At 44.5% G+C, this 22,935-nt stretch overlaps 2 protein-coding genes across 5 annotated transcripts in view; both read left to right on the top strand.

Moving 5' to 3' along the window:
- The window catches only part of MBNL3 (muscleblind like splicing regulator 3), a 49,213-nt gene extending 36,750 nt beyond the window's left edge, over window positions 1-12,463 (top strand). For 3 of the 4 annotated variants that reach the window (XM_081336560.1, XM_081336558.1, XM_081336561.1), the window contains one exon: window positions 3-8,789. The gene's annotated coding sequence lies outside the window, so the exon portion shown is untranslated. Of the gene's footprint in view, window positions 1-2; window positions 8,790-10,442 lie in introns of those variants that run through there. The other variant, XM_081336559.1, reaches the window with a different exon arrangement.
- A 1,568-nt stretch (window positions 12,464-14,031) lies between these two features.
- Window positions 14,032-18,935, top strand: RAP2C (RAP2C, member of RAS oncogene family). The gene is made up of 3 exons (XM_081336754.1): window positions 14,032-14,352; window positions 14,799-15,116; window positions 16,545-18,935. The coding sequence occupies exons 1-2, from the start codon at window positions 14,080-14,082 to the stop codon at window positions 15,075-15,077; spliced, it is 552 nt and encodes a 183-aa protein (XP_081192880.1). The 5' UTR covers window positions 14,032-14,079; the 3' UTR covers window positions 15,078-15,116; window positions 16,545-18,935.
- The last annotated feature ends 4,000 nt before the right edge of the window (window positions 18,936-22,935 follow it).

The following is a 22,935-nucleotide window of genomic DNA, read 5'->3' as shown; positions in this document are numbered from 1 at the left end:
AGCGTGCTGTTGGCCTCCTGAAGCAAAAACGGCGGAATTCCCTGTGCATTTTGTTTCCCCTCCTCTCTTGGTGGGAAGCTGGAGTGGGCTGTCTGTGCTTTCTGCCCCCGCTTCTCCTCCTCTCCAGCGTCGACCGTAATCCTACGGCAGCATCCATGTTAACCAAAAACTGATCTGTGGGAATGTCAAAACATTTTTTTAAAAAAAGCACTATATAAAAAGAAACAAGTAAGAAAACAGTACTCTGTTATATGAGACATAGAAGTAGAGAACTATAAAATAGACTTTTATAACACCTTACTTTAACACACTTTTCAAAAAGTGGGGTTTTTTTTCCTGTCTACCATCAAGACAAAGTGCTCTTGCACAGTGGACTTAACTAGGTTAATTGTTCTATTGTCAATGGATAAATGTTTGTCTGTTTTTCAAAGTGTTATCTTAATGTTTTGTTTACATCCTACTCTATATTGACTTTATTTGGAGAGACAAAAAGTTGTACATCCTTATCAAGTATATTCCACACCATTTTTTCATGATCATGATATCTTTTCATAGATGACAGTTATTTCAATTTCCCTTTCCCTCCCCCTTTTTTAAACGATATGCTAAAAAGGTTACAATGGGAAACAGGAAGGAGCTGCTTTCAAAAAAGACAACAGAAGATCTGAAGAAATTCAGACAGGCTGCAGATGATTTCTAATCCATTTCTGATTAGATTGATTTCTAAACATTGTAAATAATGCAAAAAACAACAACAAACTTGTCCAGAAAGAGACCATAAAGTAAAATGGACCAGGGACTCAATGCTGAAGAATTTTCACTGGAGCACAGAAAATACTGGCCAAAAAAAATCACTTTTCAGTTACAATTTTCTGCAGTATGTGGCCCTCAGCTTCTTAATCCTTTAGTGACCAGGTTTTAAAGAAATCATGTTGAAGAAGATTGATTCTTTTTTTAAAAAAAGGGGGGGGGGCTTTTTTACCCTCAAAACCAAAAGTTAATTGTAATATATACAGAACAAAAGAAAGAAAGAAAAGAAACTTTTCAAACATGCATAACCCAGCTCCATATCTTAGATCAGATAAGCAGCACCAAGCAGATGCCTCAGTTCTCCATTAGCTACTTCTCTTGCCAATAATAGTGTTCATTAATTAAAGGGCACTTCGAAAGTCTGCACATTTCTATCTGTCCATAGCAAAAGGCCACCCTGCTTGGGACCGCATGTGTACATGATGACATCCCAGCTCCTTGGGAAGATCTTGAAGGCCAGCATCAGCTAAAGAGCTGGCAGCTGAGATTTCACATCGCTGTGTATATAATAATGCATTTCCTTGCCTCCAATCATGTAGAGAAGCAAAACAAGTGTTAACAGCTTTCCCCCCAAAAAATCATTTTTTAAAATAGGTTAACGCTTTCCTGTCTAAGCTACTGATTTACAATTTAGGATTTAGGCTCAGGAAGTAATTCTGGATGCATTAGCCCTCAGAGCTTGCTTGGTTGATTGGTGCTCAGTTCTGAAGCATGAGAGACTTTGGCCGTTTTTACTTTCAGGTGTAAATCGGGGATATCCAATCTTGGCAACTTTAAGTTTTGTGGACTTCAATTCCCAGAATTCCCAAACTCCCAGGCTGGGGAATTCTGGTGGTTGAAGTCCAGAGGTCTTAAAGTTGCCATGACTGGACACCCCTGGTGTAAGTTGAGATGTCTTTCCAAAGTTGGAACCACATAAAATCCAAAAACAAGGACAGCCCATCTTGGATGACACCCTTAATTGATGGAAACATGGAGATAAGCTTCCAGAGAACTAAGATCTCTGGTGCTACTTTGAAGGCTTATCGAAATATTTATCCAGCCCCTTGAATTTGGCATCCTTGCCCGTCTGAATGTCCTTCAGTCCTGGTTGCAGACTTTCTGTTTCCCGGCTTTGTAACTGTTAATGGAGAAAAACAGGATTTGAATTACTCCTTAGGTGCAGATAGTTGTATATTTAAAAGATGGTGGCGGTGGTGATGATGGTGATGATATGGGATTTGCACAACCTGTGGCAGTGCCTCTACAGAGAATATCCCTGATCTCTAGTTGGAAAGATTAGACACATGCACACACACACACACATGCACACACACACACACACACACACACACACACACACTTGTGTACACACACCGGTGTTAGCTTTATGGTCTTCAAGCAAGGAGGTGGAGCATCTGTTTTCAGTCCTATCTGTGTAAATGGAGATTTGTGTAATCTTGTCACTTTGATGTAACTCTCTCTCTCCGGTTTTCTCTGAACGATGTTGAGAAAAAAAGAATTCTTGCGTAGATGTGCACAGAATGTAAGCCTAACACACTTCCACAGCATTCAATTTCACAGCTTTTAAAGTGTGCAAAAAACCGAATATCGGGGGTGCAATTTTTTCTTCTTCTTTTTTTTGGCAAAATGTAGGAGCCAACACACACACACATACACACACACACACACACACACACACACACACACACACACACGTAGGAAAACGTGACTCCTAGCTGTCATACGTTGTACTCCTGCAACAGACCACATTGAAACTGATTATATGGCCACACACATAGCACATCACACACACACACGCACACACACTCTTTATATGGCGATCCAGTGATAGGTGTGTCAGGGTAACTTTTCTAGGTGCCACAAGAATTTTTTTCTTCTTGTTTTTTAATATCAACTTTGCAAATTTAGTGTTTGTTTGTAAGAGAAAAAAAGTTTTGAGGGGGGAAAAAGAGCAAAGCTTGAAGCTTTGGAAACTTCACCAAATTTCAACCTGAGGGTGGGAATAGAAATTTCATTTGTGAGGGTAGCACTATTAAAGATTGTTGTGCAATGACTTCTTTATTCAAGAAAGAAAGAAAGATAACACAGTCGGCAGACTATAAATTCCTTAGGAGGAGCTGCATTCTGTCTACAAAGTCGCTGAGCTATTATTGGTGACTCTAAATCAAATCTCCCAAACCCGGATTCAGGTGTGAACTTGATTCCAGAGTTGTCTATAAAGATTGTTCAAATCTGTGTAAGTTTTAACGACTTTTTACAAGCCGGTGCAGGTTGATCCAAACCTGTGTGTTCCTTTTAATTTATCCAAAGTTCTTTCTCTCAAAAGTATGCATGTGGTGTACGTGTGCCCATTTTCTCTCAGCCTTATGCAAATAATATGCAAGAAATGCAGAAACTTGAATAAAACGGGTCATTGCAGAGGGAAAACGGAAAAGCTGATTGGTCGTTTTTGAGGGGGGAAATTTGTTAGCCATTCCATTAAAAAAAAAGACCTAAACCTTTGAACATACATGCACAAAAACAGAGAGGGATTTAGAAGTCGGTGGATCTGTAAAATTATGATTCTTATCTTAAAGTACAGTGTTCTGATGGATTAGATTATTTTTTCATAATCAACCCCGTTCGGTTTCTTTGTTTTTACAAAAATTGTTTAGCATAAAGGGATTTTTTTTGTAAAGTGGTGTAATTTGCAATACTGTGTGAAATTCTCTTTCCCCCCCCCCGTTCTCCCCCCCCCCTTTCCCAGAGCCAGCCCATCCCTGAACAGCCTTTCAGGGTCAACGGGCGCATTCTGCGCTTGAGGAATGTCTTGCTAAGCAGTTTCCACTCTTTGCAAAAGAGATCCCGAGTCTTGGCCTGACCAGGATGGCTCCAGATCCCCCCCCCCTTTCTATTTTTCAGTCTTGCTAGTCAGCCTGCTGTTATCCTGGCAAAGCCAGCAAACAGATTTGATAAGTGAGCCAAGAAATCACAAGAAATGTGATTTATTTTATTCTCTATTCCTTCCCCCGTGCATTGCCCCTTCCTCATACAGGCAGTCCTTGATAACCTCAATCGACCCCAAATTTCGGTTCCTAAGTGAGCCAGTTGTTAAGTGAACGTTGGCCCATTTGACGACTTTTCTTGCCACAGTTGTTAAGTGAGTCTGGTTGCTGCATTGACTTTGCTTGACGGAAGGTCACAAAAGGGGGTCACGTGACCCCCGGGATGCTGTGCAACCGTCATAACTATGAGTCAGTTGCCAAGTGTCTGGATTTTGATCACATGACCAGGGGGATGCTGCAATGGTCATAAGTGTGAAAAACGGTCCTAAGCCACTTCGTTCACTGCCATTGTAACTTTGAACAAACTGTTGCAAGTCGAGGACTGCATGTCTAATGTCAGGAGAGGACTTGAAAAGTCCATTTCTGAATTTGCAGCCAGGTTGAAACGCTGTGTGGAGTAAGGTAGTTTTCCAACAGGGGCAGATGCAATTTATTTTTTTAACTGTAGCCTGTCCTTGCTTGTAAGCTGCCTAGACCCGCTGTAGTGAGGATACGGCCGTATAAATTTCCTAAATAAATTCCAAAATGGCTTCCTCCCAAATTTTTTTTTTCCTCCGAAGGGGACAAACTGTTTGTCCCCCAGGAGCTCTGCAGACTGACTTCTCAACCCTGTTTACTTGGAGAGCAAGCAGCTGTTGCCTTAGCAAGATATTTGAGCCGTGATGTTTTTTTCATCCCGTCAGGCACTGGGGGAAAAGTACGTGGGAGCTAGTTATTGCTAGGGGAGGAAGAAAAACCTTAGAAATTAGGTTTATACCCTCTCTTGAAGGGGGCTTGCAGAGAAGCCACACCTGCAATCCTGGCCTTTCAAAGTGAGACCGGGGGCCTCCAAACCTGGCAACTTTAAGAATGGTAGACTTCAACGCTCGGAATTCTGGGAGTTGAAGTCTATAAGTCTTAAAGTTGCCAAGTTTGGAGACCCCTGCACTAGATAGTTAGAGAAACAGAGTGAAGCAATCTCCTGTATTAATACACAAAGTTTTAAAAACTGGAGTTTCTTTCCCCCCCCCTTTTTTTAAAAAAAAATCCAAAATACATTTCACTTACAACGGGAAAAAAAGTGAAACATATGAGGAAAAGTCTTAAATTTCCCCTGAAAGGACGTCCCGAAATTATTTTTACCATGTTGCCTGATCAAGGCCTTAGAATATATTGTATGTTTAAGACTGTAGTAATTTTTTAAAGGAAAAAATACCTATTATTAGTTGATAGCCTAAAAATAATTGTAAATAGAATTTAAAAGACATTGTTAATAGGCTACAACAAGTTAATTCATGTTGCATTACTTTCATTTATTTTATTGTTCGTTTTAACAGATTTTATTATTGCTTTCATATATATATATATATATATATATATATATATATATATATATATATATATATATATATATGTATGTATATATATGCACACAAACGTGCATGTATACATATATAAATATATAACCTTTAGTAACTAATGGATTTAATTTTTGAAGGAGAGTTAGAGAATGTTAAGATTTTTAAATACATGTATTCAACTCTTTTAGTTATCTTCTAAAAACAACAACACTGAAGCGCATGCCAAGATATAGAAAACAGAAAAATACAGTCCATAATTAGTTTGTATAGTTTACAGTTTAAGAACAAACAGAAGAATTAACTTTGTATGTAACTCCTTACAATGATAGATTCATTGTTAACTAATTATAATTAAGTTGTTGTTGCTATGGCAACAAAACTACAACATGGCTACCTTTGTATACATTATTTGTGAAATTTTCACATGTAAATTAAAAAAAAAGTAATGTGTAACAGTATGGGTTTGTTTAAGGTACAGTTCAATACTGTCGGAGAAATATATGACTGAATATTTTTAAAATCCCAAAGTCCCATGTGAATGCTGGATTTGTGTCTTTGATGTCACTTTTTCAGTCAAAAGTTTACAACACATGGATTTAGAGTCAGGTTTTATAGCTTGTAGAAATTGTTGTGTGGGTTGGGTTATTCCACAGTATTTTTCTCTTGGTGATCAAAATTAGAGAAAGGGTTGCCACGCTGTAGCGTTCGAAATGTTAGTTTCATTTCCAAATAGTAGATATTTTGGAAAGGTGAATACAGGATTTGGTCAACAGATTCCCAGAAGGTCCGAGCAAAATCAAGGGAATTCTGCAAAATTGAGTCCTTTGCTTTCAGTTGGACTTAATATCATTAAGTCTGCATTGAATTTTGCAAGCAGTCGCCTTTTTTGTCCCTTTGTGAGGGATTTTCCTAAGGAGAAACCCAACAGCTTTTCCCATTCTTGATGTTTTAAACCTCATCTGTCAATGTTCTAAGCCTATGAAGTAATGATGTCCAAATCAGGACCAGGGAAGAAAGAGAAATCTATATTTTTGTTTATAAGCAGAAAGAGGAAGAGTAAAATATGTATGAGAGACCACAAAAAAATACCGTGGAATAACTCTGTGACAGTGTTGAAGAAACCAATATGCTGCAGTTAAACTGATTCAGTTGGTGTACGAATGTGTGAGACATGTCTTTTTGCACTTATGTACATAGTCCACGAAAGAAATCCTTGGAACTTATTTTGAATATATTAAAAAAAAGTCTGTAATAATACAAGGTAAAGTTTGTAAAAGAGATTACTAAGGCTTTGAAAAGGAAGAGATTTTTTGCTATAAAACCTATCTGAACGCATGAAGTTGCTTTGCTGTTCTCCAAGCTTTGTAGTTTGCCATATAGTTTATAACCCAGCGGACTGGTCACTTCAACCTGCAGCTCAGAAGAAAGGTCAACATGGGAAACAAAGGCTTGACATCAAAATCAGGGTCACCAGCAAAAGTTCTTCAAAGATTTTCTAGCCAGCCCTTTGGGCCTCCCAAGAGAAGAACCTGCTCCAAAGCTGAGCCTTTTCCTAATTCATTCCAGGCCAGAGTTTGAAATAGCAGATCTTGCTGCTGGATAGATCTGTCCCAGCCTATCCAGGCTGCCTCTCCTGCTTCACCCTTAGCCAAGTCCAAATTGTGGGCCTGGCTCACTTGACCCTCTCAACTAAGGCCTCCGAAGGTCCAGTAGGGTCGTGCCAGCTGAGGAATTCTGAGAGTTGAAGTCCACAAGTCTTAAAAGTTGCCAAATTTGGAGACCTCTGGCCTAGAGCGGGGAGGTTCTCCTCCTAACCCCAAAGTCCTAAGAATGGCTTTGCACAGAATGTGGAGGGGAGGGAGTTGAACCCACGAGCCAGGTCCAGTTTTTAAGAAAAGGGAACTTGTGCATAGGCATGTAACAATCTCAGAGATAGATACCACATGCGTGGATGTGCGCAATGTTTACTTAAGAATCTGGAAAGATGCGCAGATGAGTATGAATGCATGTGCTAGCCAAAAATTGATAGATCACAGTGGGCTTAATACAGTTTTAAAATGAAAAGGCCCTCTAAACTAGGGATTGGGGGGAAAATAAATCTTGTTTCAAGCTGAGATGTGAGGTAAGGCTTTATGTGTGAGTTGGGCAGCTATCTAACTTTATTTAATAAATAATGAAATAAATAAAACGTGCCATTGAGCCCTCACCACCAGTGCCCGATATTAACCTCAGCATCGGGCTTTAAAAGTAAAAGAAACTTTGGCCAACTTAACACCCTCCAGTTGGGTTGACTTTCAACATTCAGAAGCGGAAACCCGGCTGGTTGGGGATTAATGTAGAAGAGCTGAAGTCCCACCTAATCAAAGGAGGACAGGCATCTCTTTAAGGTCTCTTCCCACAGCCAAAGGCCCATCTGAAGGTCCCACAGTTGGGGAAAGAGGCCTGCCTTGGGGGTGGGTGTTCTTTGATTGTAAATGGAGGGAGAGAAGCTGAACTTGTAGCCCAGGAAACCTTTGCTGGTGACCCTCGTAGTCACGTGTCCTACAATCAGAAACTTCATGCCTTCCAAAGAAGGCAATTGGAAACGCAAAATAATCCCCCAAACTGCCAACAGATAATAACAATTGAAATGTCAAAAAGTGGTCTTTTCCAAACACACAACAGAGAGAAATCACCTGACGTAGAATTTACATGGTTTCAGATCTTTGTTACTGTACACAGATGCTATTTGATAGTTGTGGAAGCCAAATGATTTTGTTGCCATGGCTCTTGGTATCCAAACAGCTGAGGGGGTGACTTGTTCTCTTGTCTAATATGGGAAGGGGGGAAGACTGGGGAGGGGAGGATATTCCTGTTAAATTTTGCTTTGTTTTGCAGTTACCGGGACCAAAAATAAAATCTTCCAAAATTCAGAATGCCAAATTAACCTATTAACATGGTGAGGGTGATTTTTTAGGAAGGCCCTTTAGCAGAAGAAGAAAAAAAAATGGAAAGCAGAATTGAAGATTTTAGTGCAGAAATGTGAATTCTGCTCTAAGGAAATCCATAATCAACAGATTTTTTTCAAGCCAGAAAAAAATCTTTGCCCTGGTTTCAGACTTTTGCACTAAATCAAGGGGGGGGAATTGGATCCTAAAGTGTAACTTTGTAATGATTGTATTTGAATTTATTTGACTTGGGTCTTCCCCCCCCAAAAAAAAACACCCCCAACCCTCCAATTTTGAATATTTGAAAATCCATAGTTAATAAAGAAAAGGCTAAAGCGGTTGAGTAAAAATATAATCTTGCAGGGACCAAAAGGAAACTCAGTAGAAACCAGTTCATTCACTTTCAATCTGGTTCCATCGTGATGCAAATCCCGATTAGTCCAGTCTGTTAGTTCAAGGCCAACAAGAGATCACTCACTCCCTCAGTTGCTATGGAGGAAATATATGCTTTGATGTTTTTTCCCCTTTTTGCCACATTTATATCGCTAGAGTTGCTTGTTTGTGCTTTCTAGAAACTTGCATAATGCAACTCATTTTACTATGTTACTTCTATATTGTTATTGTTTATTTTTTTCCCGGATCTTTTAATAAAGTGTATAAAATTCTCTCTTTATGTTTTTTTATGAATCTATATAAACACATTTAATAAATAGGACTTTACTTTTTAAGTGTCTGGTTGATTAGTCACAACCTCGAAATGGCTGTTCAATCATTTCATGTTGTAGAAGATTTTTTATTTTTTTGTTTTGAAAAAAAAAGACTAATGCTGTTTGGTGGTTGCCATGTAAATTAAATAGGACAGCTAAGCTCCATTACTCTCCTCTTTGTGAAGGGAGGAAAAATATTATTCAGTGCTTTGGCTTTTAATCTGGTACATTTTTTTATTTTAACTGGGTTTTTTATTATTGATGGAGGGTTTTGCATTTCAATTGTATAAATGGAAAAACGAAAGAATTTTGAGCATATTAAATTTCAGTGGGGTGTGACAGCAAAGAGACCATTTAGCTGATGGGCTTGATATCCATCTGACAAAGGAAAAACCCTCCCGCATTGTCCTTTGTGTACAAATTAGATTTTGAGACAGTGATATTATTATGTTTCCTTCTTCATGTGCAAAGCCCTGTTTTGAGTAAGGTCTTCCAATCAGGCTAATTGGCCTGTTCTAACCACCCACTTTTTAACTTTTTTTTTTTGCTAAAAGGATGCTCTAACCATATTGCACATTGAACAAAATGCAAGGTCACAGTCTAAAATGGTGAATCTGTTTACTTGACAAGCTAGAGTTTTTCTCCAGAAGATTCCATTTAATGTTACAAAGTGCTAGCAAGAGCTTTCATTGAGGAAAACCAAGAGAATCTTGCAAGTAAATAGAGCAAGAAAAGAAGGATAAAGTGATGCTAGAAGAATGTTGAGTAAACCCTTGGAACTGTTGACAGACTCCTAGAACCTTTAAATTTGTTGAATGGTCTTAATAAAAGGGAGCTTCAGTTTTATTTCAGTTTTTCAACCGAAGCATCTGCAGGACCTCGGAAAAAGTACAGGATCAGCTACTGCAGCATAATGGTGTCTGGCTCCAATTTCTGAATTGTGCAGCCAGAAAGTTACTGCACCAGTGGCTCCAGAAAAAATACTTCTGCTGCTGACGTTTTCCTCCTAACAATCTGAAAAGAGCAGCCGAGAAAATGCACCATTATCTCGTTTCCTCTTTGGGGTGGGAAAAAAACTGCCCATTAATTGATCCTGTTCTGCGGACCTTTTCTTGGGGATGAATCTGCCAAATGCAAGCTAAAATCAGCCCAAAAACTGAATTGAAATGCCGAGGTGTATCGTTGCGATCCTTTATTCATGCCTTAGATTTTAGACGAGAGTGCTGGAGATTGGAAGGAGATTTAGACTTCCGGTTGCTGACAGTACCATTAGAAAATTCAGCGCCCCCTTCTCCACATCTTCATCTCTGAGAAGGGCGGGATATAAATGGAATTAAAAATAAAATAAATCTCTGATGGCCAGTTCCAGAGTTCTGTAGAGGTTTTTCCACCATAGACTTCTAGGTAAGGATTGGTTGTTTCCTCTCACACTGGACCGTGACTGGAAAGTGACAGGATTGTAGGAGAAACAGACCAGGCCAACTTTCCCAACTTCTTCACACCCCAATTTGCCTTGGAGGGGGAATGTTTTTGCTCAGGGTTGCTGGAAAGGCTCTGCTTGTTCCAGAGTCACAAATTGCAACCTATTTTTTACCTCTTGAAATCTTACAGGGCCCAGTCTGCCTGCAGGGTCACAAACGTGGCACTCCTCGACACAGCTGCTTGGAGGTGTTGAGACTTTGGAACCAACCTTGACCCGAAGATGGAGAAGAAACGCTGGCATTGTTCACACCAAACAATCCTAATTCTTGCAGTGCAGTGGGGTGAAATTGTAGGTTGATTTAGATCAACTGTTGGCTGAATCAAACCACGTCTGAACCCAGGGCAGAGACTGTCACAGAACATCTGTAAGGATTGATCCATGGAATCGAGGTCAATCAGAGTTTATCTGTTTCTGTTTTTGGGCTGGCCAGTGACCGTCCCTTCTGCCAGCAGGGCTCAGTTACAAGAAATCCTATAAGCTTCCTGCGTTCGTGCATTATTTAAACTCGACTGTGTCAGGATTTGGCAGGGCACAATAAGCAAGGTGTCTTGTTCAATCAAGGTAGCCTTCAAGGCAGGGAATTGGACAATGGCTGCCAGGGAAGAAATGTAACTAACCACAAGGCCCCAGACATGCTCAGAAGGCTTAGAGGGAAAGTTGAAAAATTAGTTGGGTCAGGAAACCTCCCCATGTCATTCTCCAGGGAGGGATTCTTTCTGAGCAAAACATCCCCCCCCAGGTTCCCAGGGTGGGATCTGCAGGAGAGAAGGCTCCCCCCACTTGTGTGCAATGCCCTCTACCAGAGGGGCCCCTGTACTGGATTTTTTTTATTTTTTGCAGAAGAGAAGGGGGAAATTATTAAAAATATGGAGAGCAACTATTTTACTTAGGAAAGCCAATAAACGGCTGGGTCTTGTGATTTAGTGTTATTCAGGTATGGAAGAGATTCTGCAGCTGTGTCTCTCGTAAACTTGCTCTGCTTGTTTGGTGGCTTTTCTGCTTTCTGTGATCTGTAAATCCAACCTGCTTAGCTTATGATTCGCTGTGATGAAGATTTGTAGAAAATGCATCCGATCAATACAGTAACTGGGTTAAGTGAAATTGTGTGAACCCAGCTCTAGAACAGCCCTAATAAAGAGCAAGTCATCTGAAATTTGAACATAATCAAATCTAGAAATCAGCACATTTGGCCTCTGGGATTAGGACTCCTGTCAAGTAGTAGCCAAATTCAATTTAAACTGCATCCTAAACAAAATTTGCTATAGTCTTGGCCCCAGTCGCTGCTTCACCCTGACCAGTATGACAGGCTCTGATCTGTTCTTGGAGAAAAACGGTCTCTTCCCTGAGCAGAGAAGCTGGGCTGGTGACACTGCTCTGAGTAATTCCAGCCACTCCCGGCTAAAAATTGATTCATCCACGCCCTGCAACTCTCTGCCAGCCATTCTGTTTTGACAAGCTGATGGATGCCTTTGCAAGGGGGGGGGGGTAACGGCTTCACTTTGCACACCAGTCCCCTAAAGAAAAAAATCCCTGATTGTTTTTAGTCCAACAGAGGGGTGGGTGGGGTTGGAGATAAACAATGCATGACCCGACATCCGCATTGGGTCACCGGCTTCCAAAATAACTCCAAGCCTGCCCCGAAAGCCTGCAACCCTTGCTCGTCTGCTCCATTACTTTGCTTTGCTTGCATAGTTAAGCAGTCATTAGAGGATGAACTGAAGTGACCCCCCCACAATCTGTTAGCATAACCTTTCTCGGAAGTGCTCCTTCCTCCCCCCTCAACTTTGCTGGTCACTATCATTCATGCTTGCGTCAGGGCTAAAATTATATGATAAGCTTGTCCAGATGGGACTCAGGACAATCATTTCCTTGGCCTCCTTGAAGCTTATTTGTCCTGCTAATGTTCTCCCTGTACATGCTTCAGGCTCAGTTGTGTGGCTGTTGGAAAGAATAAAAGTTTTCCAGGAGCTTAGCAGTGACCAAGTCCCCTTAAGGAAAAATTAGGAATGATTTAACAATATCATGGTATAGCTACTAAGAAAAGCACCTTGTGCGTGCGTGCAGAACATGCTCTTAATTTCACTGTTTTCAAGTGAATCTCTTGCTGTGTTTCCATGTTCCTAGTGGAACTCCTGTACCTTTTATAAATGTATTTATAGCACATAAGAGTGAATCGTTTGTACCATTTCTACTTTGGCCTCATCCTTGGAGGAACACCCGGTAACATTCAATGAGTCCCAGGTATGGAACAGTAATAGGCTTATTGCAGTAATTTACAAACACCCCTAAAGCTCTGTCCTGCCTAAAGAGGTTTTTAGTATTATTTTGGAGGGTGTGTGTGAAAGCAGTCTTCTTCCCACCAAGTGACAAAAAGGTTTATTATGCCCTTAGAGCAAAGCTGAGCACACAAACCAGAATGGAGAGAAAAAGGAGTCACATATTTTCAGAAATTCACCAGCTTAACAAAAAATCTGGCCAGAGGCATTTAAGGTCATGACGGAGGCAGGTCTTGAGGCCAGGAGGAAACGGTGCGTGGACCCAGGTAGGAAGCAGGACTGTCAGGTATGCTTATTGTCATGACCATGTTTTTTTAAAAGGAATAACAATATAGTAATAATAATACAGTTATAGAAGGTCAGCAGGAAGGAGGGGGCAAAGCAAAGAGAAACACGGGGAACCATTAAATGGATTTTCAGGAGCAAGAGCTCTCGGTCCGTTGCCGCACAGCGCTCCCAGGGACATCACAATCCCAGGATGTGCTGCTGCCTCGCGGGGCGATGGGAGAATCGGCTTAACCCCCTCACGGCCTGTCGCAGAGCGGTCCAGCCACTGGATGAGCAGCCTGACTCAGTTTCCCTTCTGGGAAGGGCAGCAAAGGACCAGCGATGCGGAGGAAGGGGAGAGGGGACTCTTCATGGAATGGCCAGGCTCCACGGTTGCTGCGGGGAGGGAAAACGAGGAAAGGCTCTTCGTTCCAGAGGACTGCCCTGGGATCTCCTCTTGGCCTCCCATCCCTCAGCCTTCCTCCTGCGTCTGCGTCCGCAGTCCCTCTGGGCCTGCGCAGCGGCCTCTCCCTGCCAGGGCACCGCTTCTCCTCAAACGGGGCGGCGGAAAGCCGGACGGTCCGAGCCGCCCGGAGATGATGCGCTCCGCCTCGCGTGACGCTTTTCCCCTCCGCCCGTCCCACCCCCCGTTTTGAAAGTGCCCCCCCATCGGTCAAGCATTTCCGGGAGAGATCGAAATGCCGCTCTGGCCGTAGCGACTTCATGGTCGTCGAAGTCGTCGCTCTGTCCCCATCCCTCCCCGCTCCCAGTCCCACTTCCTTTCATCGGAAGCTCTTCGATCCCATCCCGGAAGGAGCGACCGCCTGCCCGCGTCTCCGGCCCCGCCCCCGTCGGCCAACGGCCGCGCACCCTTTGTTCGAGCTTGTGGCCTCGAGAGGCGTAGAGAAACCCCGCGGAGGGCTAGAGCGGCCCAGCGGGGACGAGCCCTGCGCGATCCGCGGCCTCGCCGGGTGGCGGGGCGCAGGCGCCGCGCGGCCCTCCCGATTGGGCGCCCTTCCCCCACGCCCGGAAGTGGCGTCAGCGGGGCCGCTGCCGCACTCTTCCGGGCGGGCGGTTCCCCAGCCCGGCCGTGGAGCGAGGCGGCGGCGGCGGCGGCGGGCGGGGCCGGGCGAGGGTCGGTCGGGGGGGCGCGCGAGGCCGGTCGGGGGGGCGCGGGAGGGGCCCGGTCGAGCCCCCCTCCGCCCCCCGCCGCCGCGCGGCCATGCGGGAGTACAAGGTGGTGGTGCTGGGCTCGGGCGGGGTGGGCAAGTCGGCGCTGACGGTGCAGTTCGTGACGGGCACCTTCATCGAGAAGTACGACCCCACCATCGAGGACTTCTACCGCAAGGAGATCGAGGTGGACTGCTCGCCCTCCGTGCTGGAGATCCTGGACACGGCCGGCACCGAGCAGTTCGCCTCCATGCGCGACCTCTACATCAAGAACGGGCAGGGCTTCATCCTGGTCTACAGCCTGGTCAACCAGCAGTCCTTCCAGGTGAGCCTCCCTGGCGGGGCTGCCGGGGAGGGGGAGCTGCAGCCGCCCGGGGCCTCTGGGGGAGGCAGGGGAGCTCCCCGGGCCGAGGAGGGCCCCCCCGCTTGCCTTTGAGCCCCCCCCCCGCCCTGTCTGTACCGGCCCTGACGATGCTGCCTAGCTGGGCTGTGGAACTCGGAGAGCGCCCGGGACCCCGCAGTCCAACCCTGAGCTACAAATCTTCCCTTTCAGCTAGAATGTCTTATAGCAAGTGTGGCTGCCTTAAACTGCCCTTTGGGACCTATTGAGCCTGGCCGGCTTTCAGTAAGATGCTCTGCGGGGCCCTCTGGGGAAAAAGACACGTTCTTTGGCCCAGTGTGTTAGCCTTGCAGACGTGGTGAGCCCCGCTCTGCTCTTGCGCCGCCCCTCGAAGTATGGAGAGCATTCACCGCTTTTGATTTCTTCCCCAGGACATCAAGCCGATGAGGGACCAAATTGTCCGTGTGAAGCGATACGAAAAGGTTCCTCTCATCCTGGTGGGGAATAAGGTCGACCTGGAATCGGAGAGGGAAGTTTTGTCAGCGGAAGGCCGAGCGCTGGCCCAGGAGTGGGGCTGCCCCTTCATGGAGACCTCTGCGAAGAGCAAGACCATGGTGGATGAACTCTTTGCCGAGATTGTGCGACAAATGAACTATGCATCCCTGCCTGAAAAGCAAGAGCAGTGTTGTACAACTTGTGTTGTCCAGTGAGGGAGAAAGCAAACTCTCCATCATGGCCATGCAGAGCAAGTAAGTGCCCCCCCCCCCCGAGAGACACAGACAGAAGAGCCTCTCGGCTAGGGATTGGGCTTGCAGCAGCGCCCAGAGTCTGTGCTTGAAGAGCAGCCCTTGGGCTCCCTGGCTGAGTTGGGGGCTGATGGGCGCTGCACTTGGGTTCCTCAAGGACAGTCTCCCACCCCCCCTTTGGTTCTTGCTGCCTGAATAGAGAGAACCAGAATCTGCCAGCTGTCCTGCTGGCTTAACTTTGGCGGACGCCTCCAAAACATGTCAGGCCGGAAGCCTTTTGTGAATTGGTTGCAATTGAGCTGGCAACAGCTCTCTTGAGTTCTTAGACTTTTCTTCTACCCTTCTGCCAAAATAATCTGAATCCAGGACCTGTTGCATTGTGGTGCTTGGTCCCAAAAAAACATGGTGGATTTGCCAAGTAGCAGGGCAAACAGTTAAACCTGCCTTAAATCCTCCTGGCTCAACATGTGATGCCCACAAGCCAGCTTCTCCAGTCTTTGGTAGAGAAAGTTCTATCGTGAGATAAAAAAGGGGTCTTCCTCTTGGCCATCTCTTCTCAGATTCTACTGCAAATCTAAGTAGGCCTGCTATAGTCGATCCTTCCCTGACGCCTTGTAGATAAATGTTGATTTTCTTGCAAGGGCAATTTCCTATTCTGAAACAGGCAAACTGCTTTGTTTCTTGAATCATTTGAAGAAGGGGGAAAGCTAACGGTTGATGACAAGCCTTGCTTCTTAATCTGAAACGGCCTATTGGCTCTAATGGAGCGGGAGGTTGTGAAAGTGTGGTTGTGTGTGTCAGCTGTCATTGAATTTTCCAGGCGCTGCAAACATGTTCAGCACACGGGTTGCATGAAATGAAAATAAAATGGAAGCAATGAAGTTTTTTCCCCAATTATTTTCAGCCTTCCCTCTTTTGAGAGGCTGAAAAGCTTCAATCTCAGTTTTTCCCAGTTCCTCTACCACGTAGCTGCCATCTTTTGAATTGCCTGCTTCAGTCACCAAGGTGGAGAACTTCATCAACTCATCAAAGCATTAAATTGTTGAGGAGTAACAGGAGAGGGAAAAAATCCCTTTCTGTAATAGACTGAGTCACAAGCTGTTCCCCCCCCCCCCAGCTGCATTACGTAATAAATCTTGTTCGGGGTCTACTGGATTTAATTTTAAAAAACAAAAAACAACCCCTGCTACTTCACTCTGTTCTGCTTGTATTTTCATAAAACAGGATCTCTGTGTGGCTTGGAATAATTTGTTTTCTCTAGCAGGTCCCCAGGAAAATCTGTAAAAAAATCTGCAGGTCAAAAATAAAACACTGTTGGGGTTTTGGGGTGATGGGAAAGTGGGTCCTCGTATTTGGTGATGCCATCGAAACAGCTTCTTGTGCCCCAGGAGGACCTGAGGCTCCCTGACAGATTCTTTGTCTTGCTTGCAGATAAAACTCAGAGGAAATTTGCACAGATGCTGCGTTGGAGAACCCTTTTAAGCCCAGGTTGCCGAACAGAGCCTTGTTCAGTCTCGTCTCTGTCTTCAGAGCACGTTTTCCAGGCATCCGGTGTGAAACAGGCAAGGAGCAGCCAGAGAGAGAGGCAGGGCCTGCTACAAACACTTAGCATGTTTACCATTTGATTTGGGAATCTGTTCTTGATCTCTTTGGGTGTTTTTTTATAGCTTTCTAAGTTCCTATTAATGGCTAATATGCAAAAGTTCATTTTAAACTATTTTATTTCTTTAATTGATTTCTAAATCTTGTATTTATTAAACTTTAAACTCAGTATTACCTACTCAATGCCTTTTTTAAGAGAAAAAAAAATAATGGAGAATAAAAGTGAGCCTTAAACACAAATGGTTACTTCTGTATATTACCTCACATTCGTGCTTGATTTGCAAAAAGAGAGTGAGAGAGAGAGAGAAAGAGAATGAAAACAAGGTTTCTTCTCCTCTAAAACGTCATTGATGGGAACTTTGAAACATTCTGTTTACATGTGATGGTGTCATAGAAGGATGTTTTAAGAATTGCCTGATACGTGAGGACATGGCATCCCTTTATCTCAGCAGCTGTGATTGGCCTGATGGGAAAGCTTGTTGGGAGGGGACTGGAGGCATCCAGCAATTTGTACGTGTGTTCTCTGTTGTTATATGGTATTTGGGTTTGGTTTTTTGAAAGACAAGGCTGTGTTGAAAATCACTTGTTCATCTTCTTATTGCATTCATCTTCCAAATGCTGAAAAATCTTTTCTTGGGAAACGGGCAGCGTGTCTTCTTAGGTTGTGTTCCAAAGCAAACGGGAACTTGAGATTCCCTGACAGGATTTAAGGTGACTTTGGCAAAGAAAAGAAAAAAAAACACTTTATGCTACTGTTTAACTATTGTCTCTGTCCAAGAACATTGAAACGATATATGAGCTGGCCTGGCCTGCTGCTCCGTTGCTTGCCTGTCATTTTCTCTGGGATGCAGCCGTGGTTGGCTTACTAAGCCAAGAGACAAAGCAACAGGAGCCTTGTCGCCCTGGCCTTCCACGGCCTGCGTCTCACCGAAACGGCAGTTTAGCTAATTGTGGTCTTTGAAGAGCAACACAGATTTTGAGCAGAACGAAGAGTGCATGAGTGGAAATGTTAGCACCATAACTGCTGTAGGCATTGGAGACCTTTTCCTAGCACTGATGTAAAAAGTGTCTTTTTTTCCCCCTCCAGGGAGGGAATGAACCTGCACCAGGTTTAAAAGCCCACCTGGAGTCATTTGACCATACATCTAATAAATGTTGACTTCCCTAGCAGCCCAAAACTTAGTGTTGACCAAATTTCATCCTTAAATCATCTGGGTTGGCAGATGGCACTAGCATGCTGTGCCTGAGCCTTCCCAGCGTTTTGATCTCTAAATTCAAAATTTGCAGTGAAGTAAAGGTTAGGCTTGCACTTTAATAGAAGTCTCCAAATGTAAAACCCCGTTTTGCAGTGCTTTTTACATTGGCCAAGTATCAGATGTGCCAAGGGAATGCAGAATTCACACAGTGACTGTACCTTATTTCTTCAGTGGTAGACATGTTGTGTTAACTTCTAAACTTCTCTGTTGGTTGACCTTTTTTAAAAAAAAAAAATTAAATCCATTCTTTCTCAATTGGAGTTGGGAACGGCAAAGAGTTTGCCATCTGACCTGCTTCAGCGCAACTTGGAACAAGGAGCTGGCCGTTTAAAAGAGGTGGCCTTCCAAGGTTCAGATTCAGGCAGCCTTTGCGCTGTAGGCCTTCCCGCCTGCTTGCCTGCTTCAGAAGGACTCTGGAGCTGCACAAGGCCTCTTCTGGTCCAGCTGAGAAGGTGCTGGTACACTTGTCCCACTGACCTGAATCATGCAGCCCTTGGGCCACCTTGCCAGGTGATTAATCAGGAAGAGGGAGGGCCTGGTTCTGGGACAAACCCCACTCCAAATGCCTCTTTCTCCACATTGCACAATGGGAAGCCAGACGGTGCTCCAGGGGGGTGGGGGTGGCCATCCAGGTGCACAATCCCAGCCATTGTCAGGAGTAATTACTTTCCAGGGCTACTCGTGGCATCTCCTTCCTGGATGTGGCACCACAGCCCCGTTCTGCCTGAATGTTCTCGCAATTTAGTTCAGTGTATCAAATGTACTGTACCTCTTTCTTGGGGAAAAGTAAAAAAAAAGTCTGGAAATTTGGCAAGTGCAAAACTAGGACAATGATCAAATGCTTTGTAAAGGTGAACCACCATTTTTTTTCTCTCCAGTTTCATTCATTCTTATTTTGTAAGACAGCCCTTACAGTCCAGCTGTTTGTAACTTTTTTAATAAAATAGATACTGTATTACCAAAAGTGCTTTCCTCTCTTTCCTGACTTATCTACTGTGGAAGAGTGGTTTTGTGGCTTTTGCTGTAATGTGTGTTAGCTTCCGTGCAGTATAATACAGCTGTGGGGAACACGCCCATGTTGTCCTTCAGCTAATGCAGCAATTGCTTGCGTCCCTGTTGCACAATTTCAGCTTCTTGAATTGTGTGAACCCCTCAGAAGTTGTCACAAATTTTACTTTAGGGAAAAGAAGGGGAAATGATGAAATAATCTGGGAGTAATTAGATTAAATGTTAATCAAGTCTTTAACTCACCTTCTTTTCCCTGGCCCTGTCTACTTTGGGGATGTGACCCACGAGAATGACACAAAAATCTTCTGTTGCCTGATTATTATTTGCAAAGAAGACGAGGGTAGAGATAAATATGGTTTGGGCCTCGTCCTGAAGGGATTCTGCAGTCTAGACCTCCCCTTCTAAGGCTTCCCAGCTACACTGTTCTGACACCCCAAGACAGCGTGGTGGCCAAGCTTTATCCCTCCATTGTGACGAGAGGAGGAACCGAGCAGCTTGGCTGTGGCTGTATGATCTTTACTTTAGATCTGCAAAAGATGAAGAGAGGAATCAGGCTGACTACCAAACGGAAATGTCATTTCCTTTGTCGCTTCTAAAAAAAACCCCATCTTCAACTTGTTCTTTTTCCGAGATCTCACACAAGCTCTGTGCCTTCATCCGGCTTAGCTTCACACCGGTCCTGTGAGATTGCCAGTGATCCACCCGAGTTTCTCCATCGTGAGTGAAATGGGGAGAAAAGACCTGCAAATGAGGAAAAAAAGATCTGAAAGGAATAGAATCTTTGATAGGATCCTTGCACTTAATCTCCCCATTGTACCAGAACTGACAAGGCCTTCCTGTCATGTCTACCACCCGGTGTCAAAACACAGATTATAGCAAACCATAATCCTTTTGCAAGCAAGCAGGAATTCCCTCGCACCACCAACAAAATTGTACTGAGCTGCTGTTGCAAACTGGCAGCTGGGACAATCCTAGCCTTGCAGCCGAGAGGCCCGTAGCTTAGGCTCTGGGCCACAAGGACCACGCGTGTCACTTTTCACGTGCTCGAAGGATTATGAAAAATGTAATCATTCTATGTACTGCATTACTTATTCTCAATTAGGTTAGAGGATGCTTATTTCTGCTCTTTGCTTCTGAAGTGGCGGGGCCCCTGCTTGGCCACCCAAACCCCCTCAAAGGCTGCAGGGCTCTTAGAGGTCAGTGGCAGCTCACATGGCCTGGGTGGGGAGGAGTGATCTGTAAACCCCCCCCCCCCCCCGTGGTTGCTACAAGAGAGAGAAGCGGCCTCCTGGGTTGTCTCCCGTCTTATCTGGATTGTGGTTTCTCTCCGACCTGCCAGGAAATGGGCACTGGCTGCCTTTGCTCCCTGGTGGGGCAGGGCCCAGGGTGGCCTGCCTCCTGCAGAGCAGAGAAAGTGGCATGCAAGGCTTCCTCTTCTATCAAGTGAACTTTAGATCTGCAAAGAGGAGGCAGAGTGGGCGCGACCTGCCTGCAAAACAGTAACGTGATTTCCTTTATTGCTTCTTCTAAAAAAGCCATCTTCAGCTAGTTCTTCTTCCAGACCACAGGCCAGCTCTGGGCGTAGATCCAGCTCATCCTCACAACCGCCCTGTGAGATAGCAAGGGCCCCACCTGATGGGTTTCGTGGCTGATTTAAGGCCTGATTCTGAAACTTCCTCTGGTAGGGCCAGGAAGCCAGGGCTGTGTTATTCTGATTCTTGAGATGGAAGCGGTGGAAATGGTGCTCACCTGTCCGTAAGAAAGAAGCAGAGATCTCTGCCAGTCGATCCAAAAATTGCCCTGCTTTCTTGAACTTTGATATCGTTGAGTGACATCCATAGAATTACTTCAGCAGAGATAACAAATCTGCCAGCTGAACTTGATGGACACATTCATGAGGAGTTCTTAGCAAGGATAAGAAAATGGTTTGCTAGTGATTTTTTTAAAAAATTCTTGGCCTCACCAATAACCCCAATCCCCAGCAGGCCCAGTAACTCCCCTCCATGTGCTAACTGGGACAGGTCCTGTTGAGCTTCTGAGGACCCTCAAGGGTGATCGCATGTTGCCCCCTGAACTGCCAAAGGTATCCGACACCTTGGCGTTAGCTCAGTTCCTGGTGAGACAAGGAGATCCCTCTGGGCCACAGTGCAGAAGTGGTTTGCCATTGCCTTCTTCCAGTCTAGCCTTCAGCTCTCGCATCCCCCCTGGTTTGTTACTCAGGGACCAACAACTTCACTGTGGAGCTGTTGTAATAAAGAACATGGTTGGTGTTCAAGCTCTGGAGGAGGAATTTGCCTCGTTACAGTTGGGTCAACCCTGTGAACTTGGTGCTATTAATAAACGCGGGTAGGGAAAATATTTCTTCCCAAAGTTTCCTTGAATGTAGGAAAAGCCACATCAGAATGAAAGCCCTTCGGACTTTTCAGGACTGGCTCGTTCTTCTACAAACTGCCCTTTTCCTCAGTCAATGGCTGGCTGCCTTTCCCTGGCATATAATAACAGGAGACCAAGCCGGTGAGGTACAAGTGTTGTCCCAGCCAGCACGCAACTCAATCACTGTTCAACACGACTGAAATGGAAAGGCCACCAGGAGATGGCGCTGTTTCCAAGCCAACGTGGGCCGTTCCGCCTCCAGGTGAACCGAGTGGGGGGATCTTGGCCTCCTCGTCCGCCAGAAAAGAAAAAAGCATTCTGGGAAGGAATTGATGAATGTTACGATTTTCGATTGATAAAAGCAAAACCTTTCCAGGAAAGACGTGGACCCGCTTTCAGGTAAGGAAGACACCTTTGCACGACATCTGGCTTTCTGTAGGTGTGTATACAGGTAGTCCTCAACTTACCACCACAATTGAGCCAACATTTTTGTGGCTAAGTAAGACATTTGTGAATTTTGCCCCATTTTACAACCTTTCTTGCCACAATTGTTAAGTGAATCACTGCAGTTGTTAAGTTAGTAAGATGATCCTTAGTGAATCTGCCTTCCCCATTGACTTTGCTTGTCAGAAGGTCGCAAAAGGGAGGCACTGCGACCGTCATAAATATGAGTCAGTGGCCAAGTGTCTGAATTTAGATCAAGCGACCAGGGGGATGCTGCAATGGTTATAAGTGTAAAAAACGCTTTTTCACTTTTTCCCAAGCCGTTATAACTTTGAATGGTCACTAAATGAACTGTTATAAGTTGGGGACTGCAAGAGAAAAGGCACATTTCCATAATCTTTTTGTAAAGATGCTTCGATCCTCCTGACTGATCTAATCACGAGGTTCAAGGATGTAACGGCAGGCCAGGCTGAAGTTTGGCCAAAATGATGACCCAATTTTGTGACCCAAAATTATTTCAAAAAACATTTTTCAGCTTAGGAGCAATATCTCAGAGCAATACTAGATCCTTGGACCTTCTGCATACATGGTTTTCTCTTTTTCTGGGGAAGTGAAATTAGATTTTGTACAGCTAAGGGTTTTGAGATTCCTCCCCCCCCCCAAAAAAAAAAAATTGTTAAAACCATGAAGTGAAATGCACCGCAGATATTGGGAGCGGATCCATTCCAACCACCAGCTGGATTGCAGGCATTGGTAGGCCCAATTGAGGGATAGGTTTTAAGGGGGAAACCAAAAGCGAATAAGAAAGGAAGAACGCCTCTTACTAAGAACCCATTTGGATACGTAGAGATGGTTCTCCAAGGGGATTCCTACACTCGGCCCTGCCCTATTTGACCACACACTGACCTAAATTTCTGGGGGACCCTTTTAAGACAGTGAAAATGCAGAAACCCTGAACCTTCTGAACCAAGAGCCCTGTACTTTAAAAATGGAGAGAGAAGGTCATTCCTGTCCCTTGCCATTGCTTGAGCAAAGTCTTTTCATCTTGAGTACCGATGGAGCAGGGCAGACCAGCTCTGGAGAAAACCTGGGTCTGGGTCTCGCGCAAAGCAATTTTTATTTCTTTGTTCTGGGGAGAA

Source organism: Vipera berus (genome assembly GCF_964194415.1).
Source record: "Vipera berus genome assembly, chromosome: 11".
Taxonomy (NCBI): Eukaryota; Metazoa; Chordata; class Lepidosauria; order Squamata; family Viperidae; genus Vipera; species Vipera berus.
Note: the sequence above shows the minus strand (reverse complement) of the source record. Positions and strands in the feature narration are given on the sequence as shown.